The following is a 7,500-nucleotide window of genomic DNA, read 5'->3' as shown; positions in this document are numbered from 1 at the left end:
CGGGGTAACGAGCCTCGCCCTCGTAGCTGACTTGGGCCACGTAGCCGGAGTCGCCGTCCACGAAGTACTTGACGGTCTGCAGGCGGCCGTCGGGGAGCTGCACGTAGTAGGATCCTTGGGTGTCGTCGCCGTCACGGGCCTCCTGGTGTCCGAACTCGTTGCTTGAGGAGTCATCGCTGACGGCCCAGTTGAAGCTGTACTTGGCTTCAGTAGACTCGTACGATTCCTCGGACGACTGGAATATATTCGTTCGTATAACATTTAGAAGTTAAACTCAAAAATCATCCACAAAACAATATTCAAAAACTCTCCTGATTTTCAGAATTTCTTGTCACTCACCCCAGGGGCACGGTAGGCATACCGTGGTCTTTGGGCGGCGGCCGATGCCACCACTACCAAGAGGAGGAAAAACTGAAAGCAAACCGTTAATTCATTATATTGGCATTAGAGAATGATGAAAATCGTCATTCGTTTCACTTTTCCATTAAGACTACTTACTGGCGTCTAAATCGTGAACTTATCTTGTGTTAAATTAATTCGAAAAGATTAAGAAATATATTTTCTTAGTTATATTAATATTCATACATATGTGCATATATATATACAGGTATACACATATATACAAATGTATATTTATACATTCATGTATATATAGAATATATATGCAATGTATCTATGTATATAGAATGTATCCATGTATATGTAATATATATGTATATATATATATATATATATATATATATATATATATATATATATATATATAATGTATCCATGTATATGTAATATATGTGTGTGTGTGTGTGTGTGTGTGTGTGTGTGTGTGTGTGTGTGTGTGTGTGTGTGTGTGTGTGTGTGTGTGTGTGTGTACATATGTACCTATCTATATATAAATATATATTTGCGTGTGTGTCCATTCATAATGAAACCCAAATCGGAAATTTACCGTCAAGAAATACTTTTCAAACCATTATTCAATAAACTGAACTGAGAAGTCTAATTGACCAAAATCAACCAACACTGATTTACCATCATAAGATATCAACATAAATTATATAACAAGTTTCGCTCGAGTACAGTCACTAGCAACAAGCTACCTTTGCGTTCATGATGCTTGGAGATCTCTCGCCTGAATGATCGCCAGACAGACGTTGCTTGCGTTATATACCTTTGGCCCTAAAACCCCGCCCTGCCCTACGCCTCAAGACTTCCTTCGCTCCGCACGTTCCTTGAGGCTTTTTCTTCCTCTGAAGTAACATGCACAGACATGAGTCGACCTTGAGATGGTAAATGAAAGACAAGAAATAGACGTCACGTCTTTAGAGTTTGATGGATTGACTGACAGGTTTTGGGTGCGTACTTTAAATGATGTAATGTATGAAATACGCCAGGTGCGAGGTGGGCGAAGGTAGTAATTGACAGCACCCAGCCTTTTATGGAGGCCTAAGGACGTTCATGCATATTTATATCTGTGTATATATTTATCAGTGTGTATTTACTTGTGTATCTTGCTTTAGTGTGGGAGGTAGGGGGAGGGGCTTTTGCTCAAATAGGAGTTCGCTTGACTGGGGATCATAAAAGTTTCCATGTGAATGGGTTCGACTCATGCCCATGAAAAACGCATCAGCTTGGTCCTTCTGTAACATAAAAAAAGGCTTCTATAGTATTCTCTTTATTTTTTTCAATATATATCTACGAATGAATTCAGTGTTACTTGCTTTTGTAATTAAGCTGAAAGTCGATGGTATTGAACAGAAATGAAAGTAGACATTTCCACCTTCTGTAGAGTACATCTCATGAACGAAGATGTTGCACGAGGGATTGTCACGCACATCGTAATAGAAGGCGAACTTTACCATTTATATTCGATGATTATCTTAAAGCCAATAATGGATAACATTGCCAAGAACAGACTCTACCATAATGTCAATAAAAGTAATGTTGATAATACATTAATACCAAAAGCTGAATATAAAGCTTCTAACACAAAAAACGTCCCTGTAGATAAATAACAGAAAGTAATTGTATTATAATTCAACCTCAAATGTCATTAAAAGGTAACTTTGGTGCTCTTATGATTAGGATAGTTACAGGAGGTACAGAGCTTCTTTTTTGTAATTGGAGCGACTCCGGGTCCGTTAATAGCTATAATCACCAGCTGATTACACTGAATAAATATTCCAAGCCCAAGGCAATAGGAACTGCTTTTGTTGTGCGTCTGGTAATGCATGCATCATCCTCCCATTTTCATTTTGAGGATCGGTATTATTGTTATTAGTTTTTGTTGCTGTTGCTGTTATTTGTTACCCCTACCGTATTTGCTATTATTGATAGTTTTGGTAGGAACATAATTTTTACAAATATCATGTGTATAAGAATTGCCATTATGAGAAAAAACAGAATTTCACTTTTATCATTAACTTAAATTAGCTATATAATTTGTAGTGTCATATAACAAGTTTCGCTTTAGCAATCACTGAAGAATCCAGAATGAGGCATTGGAATACGGCAGATAACACGTTTAATATGTAACTTTATTGTATTATTATATTTTAGTACATTATATTTTAATGTAAATCTCAATACTAAGAGATTAAACTCTGTTTAGGACGGTAATTGATATGTTAATAAAAACATTCAGAGATTGTAAAAATTAATCCTTGGTAGTACATATATACTATTTGGTATATATACCAATAATTCTTTTAGATACTCTAAGCTTGTGAACATGTCTCTACGTTATTGCCTCTTTCACTGCATATCACTAGCATCACTTGAAAGAATTATAAATCATAACATCGTTTCAACTCCTCCCACCCCTCCTTCTCCCTCTCTCTTAATGTTGTTTTTCCTTTATCTTACAACTGGCTTATTGCTCACCACTTAACCATAATATATCATCACATATCTTATCTTCCAAGGATATATTTATGTGCGTATACATGTGCAAAGTGCATATGTGAATTTATCATGCATATAGCATTCCGAATACCACCAGAGTGTCACACTGTAATAGGAAAATATCTACTCAGAGAATAGACCTAAAGTTTATTTCTTCACGAATTAACATCATAAATATTAGGCTATGTACATTGTCGTGGAACACTCCTTAACCGTAGAAGGGCCTGGCTGGCCTGTGTATACTAACCTCCTTTCATATCAGATACATATCAATTTGTGTATCTTTAAATTACATGAGCATTTAAAAAAAAATGCACATGTATAAGTGCATGTGATTCCGAATATTCCCAAAATGCTACAATATAACAGAAAAATAAATACCCAAAAGTTAAGCTAAAAGTTTACTTCACGAATTTTCATAATAAATATCAAGCTATGTACATCGCCGTGGAACACTCCTTAACCGTAGACGGGCCTGGCTGGCCTGTACTCCCGAGACTCAAAAGACTCGGACGAGTCGGGGTAACGAGCCTCGCCCTCGTAGCTGACTTGGGCCACGTAGCCGGAGTCGCCGTCCACGAAGTACTTGACGGTCTCCAGGCGGCCGTCGGGGAGCTGCACGTAGTAAGATCCTTGGGTGTCGTCGCCGTCACGGGCCTCCTGGTGTCCGAACTCGTTGCTTGAGGAGTCATCGCTGACGGCCCATTGGAAGTTGTACTTGGCTTCAGTAGACTCGTACGATTCCTCTGACGACTGGAATATATTCGTTCGTATCATATTGAGAACTTAAATCATCCAAAAAAAAATGTACAGAAACACTACTGATTTTTAAAATTCTCGTCACTCACCTCAGGGGCACGGTAGGCATAAGGGCGTCTTTGGGCAGCGGCCGATGCCACCACGACCAAGAGGAGGAAGAACTGAAAACAAAGCATTATAGTGACGTTAGAGGACGAAAACTTTCGTCACTTGTTTACCTTTCTTATTCCTTTACATATTTTATAAGGAAGATTGAGATAAACGGGTTCTAAATGTAGAAAATTTATAATAAATGTAAATATTGCCTTGTCACAGTATCCATTTTGGAGATAATATGTATGAAAAGTTATTTGTTATTTGTATCGACATATGTTAAGACAGTGAGGGACACTAAGAACATTTACACACTATCAATCATAATTTCCAAATCCACATTCTATATTATTTCAAGAAATATTTTCATCATGAAGAAAAGCAGGTAAGATGTTCATATGATGTATATAAAATAGAGACGAATAAGAAACAACGAAACCTTAGTAACAAAATACAGATCACTTTAAAAATTAACACATTTCACTGACTACCTTACCTTTGCGTTCATGTTGCTCAGAGATCCTTAGCTCGAATGATGCCTGGTCAGGTTCTGCTTCTGTTATATACCTTTCACCGTAAAACACACCGCCCGCCCTCACCCCCGCCCAAACACTCACTGGGCGGGCGTCACGGTCTGGGTTTTTATCGTCCTGTAGTAACACCGACTGACTCACTGGCATTTCGCGACCTTGGGATCATATCGAGAGAAATAGATCGTCGTTGATGTTATTGAGAACACTGAGCATCTGATTTAGTCGTTGATGTTATTGAGAACACTGAGCATCTGATTTAGTCGTTGATGTTATTGAGAACACTGAGCATCTGATTTAGTCGTTGATGTTATTGAGAACACTGAGCATCTGATTTTTATAGTCTGTTAAGTAGTTGATTTTTCGGGATGCTTTTAATGGTGCTAATCATGTTCATACTTCTGATACCCAGAATGACAAAACTATATAACTGTTGTATACATTCATACGCATGTGTTCTTAATTATGCATTATGGTTATATTTTTGTTTTGATATATTATTGATTTTCTCGAGTGTTAATGACATGCCGTTGGAAGGTGCTTTATGGTTGCCTTATTAGTACTGAAGCACCGATCCATATACCTCGTAATCTTTTTCTCTATACACGCCATGCTTAGAGTGTAACCCATATATACGTGTTTGTTATCATGTGTATAAAAACATGCATATACAAATACACACACACACATGTAAATATCCACCCTTCTATCTTTCTCTCTTTTTTTCTCCCCTGGTGCTTTGCAGGTAGGCAGTCAGGATGTGTTGCATCACACATATGATTTCCTTTTCTTCGCCGGCCTTAGTCAAGTTTTTATGCCTCTTTCCATTCGCTATACATACACAAACGCACGCACACACACACACACACACACACACACACACACACACACACACACACACACACACACACACACACACACACACACACACACACACACACACACACACGCACACACACATAAATATATATATATATATATATATATATATATATATATATATATATATAAATAAATAAATAAAGAGAAAGTGAGAAGGAGAGAGAGACTGGTTGTAAAGAAACGACCACCTGATTTTCACTTGACCAATAGCTGTTTTCTTTATTCATTATTATTATTATTCATCCATAGCATGGTCTTAACCGCGCAAAGTCAAAGACCAATAAATTAAAAATCTGAAGACCTCGAGACTCATAGACAAGCAAACTACGATGGTTAGAATGATAACCATAATAATAGTGATAACAACGATAACGAAATATCAGGAGCGACTGTAACAATTCATAAAGATGATAACAACAGATAATAACATTTACGTTTACAGTGACAAAATGTCATCATAAGGATGGTGGTTGTATACACAAAAATGTTTATAATATGAGGACCACATTGATAACAGTAATATTAGTAATATTAATGACAATAACATAAGGACAATAATGCTAATCTTACTATTTATGACGATAATAATAATAATAATAATGATAATAATAATGATAATGATAATGATAATATAAAGAAGAATGATAATGATATTATTGTTAATGATAAAAATACAATACTAATAACGATAATAATGATGATAGGGATAATACTTATGATAATGAAAGTAATATATGTAATAGCAATAATGTTATTATTATTATTACTAGCAATGGAACTACCTTAATAATGGTACTAATAGTGATAATAATAATAATAATAGTGACGGCATATCACTAACAGTTATCTTAATGATAATGCTGAAAATCATTGATGATGATAATGTGGTGGAGGATAGTCATAACAATAATACTGATAATAATCGTAATGATAATAGTTATGGTGATGATAATGATAATAGTCACAGGAATAATAATAAAACAAATATTGAGAATAACAAAATCAGTAATAACACTACTTATAGCAGTAATAGCGGTAGCAATAATTCTTACAATATCTACAACGCCAAAAGATGTAAAGTACAGATAAAACAGACATTAATAGCAATTCTGGACAATTTTTTCGTATTTTATGTAGCAATAATCGTGCATAAATTTGGGAGAAAGTATGACCAGTCACAAACAAAAAATAAAAATCCTATTAAAAAAAAATGGTATCATAACGTAATCAAAAGAATGTCTGGATGAAAGGACCTTCCATGATCCCGAGATTATCAGTTGGTCGGTTCAACAGGTGAGCTCATTGCCACACGCAGGTAACCGCCGTGACCCCGCGGGAGAAGGTCAGGTCATGTCTGCAGGGTGCGAAAGTCTTTCCACGCCTTTTATACCCAAATCTATTTTTCCGGATAAAGTAGACTTCGCCTTTTTAGGTCGTCGGGATATTGCACGGGGCAGCGGGAGTCAGCTGTGGGTTGGAAAAAAAAAAAAAATTATTGGGTCGGGAGTGGCAGGGAGGGTCGATCTACGGCTCACCATTACCGCATATTTTGCTCACGTTCATCTTGTTGTATGTAAATATGTGATAATTGTTTGTGTGTGTGTGTGTGTGTGCGTGCGTGCGTGTGTGTGTGTGAGTGTGTGTGAGTGTGTGTGTGTGTGTGTGTGTGTGTGTGTGTGTGTGTGTGTGTGAGTGTGTGTGTGTGTGTGTGTGTGTGTGTGTGTGTGTGTGTGTGTGTGTGTGTGTGTGTGTGTGCGTGCTTTTTTCCTCTTTGCATCCGCTTCTTAAAAGGATATCCGTACCAGATGAAGCATAATGTGGATTACTTAAGGACTGAAAAATCCACACAAGCTTAGTAAGATCAAAACCATCATGATATTTATATTATATGTTCATATATATATATATATATATATATATATATATATATATATATATATATATATATATATATATATATATATATATATATATTTTTTCTTTTTTTCTTTCTTTTATTTTTTTTCTTTCTTTCTTTCTTTCTTTCTTTCTTTCTTTCTTTCTTTCTTTCTTTCTTTTTTCCTTTTTTTCTTTCTTTCTTTCTTTCTTTCTTTCTTCCTTTCTTTCTTTCTTTCTTTCTTTCTTTCTTTTTGAGGGGATGGTGTTCAATCTAATTCATTTGCATATCTGACCATCCTCTGCCTCTCGATGACAAACATATGCACAACTCCTCCACAAATTATTTGACATTACAATCTAACTTCTGGAGTTATCCTTACAAAAACAAATAGCTTTTCTGAGATTATATCTTACTTAGGATTAGGCTTCTGCTTGACGCCTTCCCCGGATCCTGTGT

At 36.1% G+C, this 7,500-nt stretch overlaps 2 protein-coding genes across 2 annotated transcripts in view; both read right to left on the bottom strand.

The window, feature by feature from the left end:
• Nucleotides 1-1,159, bottom strand: part of LOC113809529 (pro-resilin-like) — a 1,290-nt gene extending 131 nt beyond the window's left edge. The window contains exons 1-3 of the mRNA XM_027361165.2: nt 1,098-1,159; nt 340-411; nt 1-235 (exon numbers count right to left, since the gene is read on the bottom strand). The exon at nt 1-235 is cut by the window's left edge and continues 131 nt beyond it. Of these exons, the coding sequence (XP_027216966.2) occupies nt 1-235; nt 340-411; nt 1,098-1,109 (319 nt within the window). The 5' untranslated portion in view covers nt 1,110-1,159. The remainder of the gene's footprint in view (nt 236-339; nt 412-1,097) is intronic.
• Nucleotides 1,160-3,288: 2,129 nt separating this feature from the next.
• On the bottom strand, nt 3,289-4,357 carry LOC113809530 (pro-resilin-like). The gene is made up of 3 exons (XM_070116430.1): nt 4,250-4,357; nt 3,750-3,821; nt 3,289-3,654 (listed from the first exon to the last, which is right to left on the bottom strand). Exons 1-3 carry the CDS (start codon nt 4,259-4,261, stop codon nt 3,361-3,363), a joined length of 378 nt encoding a protein of 125 aa, XP_069972531.1. The 5' UTR covers nt 4,262-4,357; the 3' UTR covers nt 3,289-3,360.
• Between the last annotated feature and the right edge of the window lie 3,143 nt (nt 4,358-7,500).

This window comes from Penaeus vannamei, chromosome 39, assembly GCF_042767895.1.
Source record: "Penaeus vannamei isolate JL-2024 chromosome 39, ASM4276789v1, whole genome shotgun sequence".
Classification (NCBI taxonomy): domain Eukaryota; kingdom Metazoa; phylum Arthropoda; class Malacostraca; order Decapoda; family Penaeidae; genus Penaeus; species Penaeus vannamei.
This window is presented reverse-complemented; position numbering and strand designations above follow the sequence as displayed.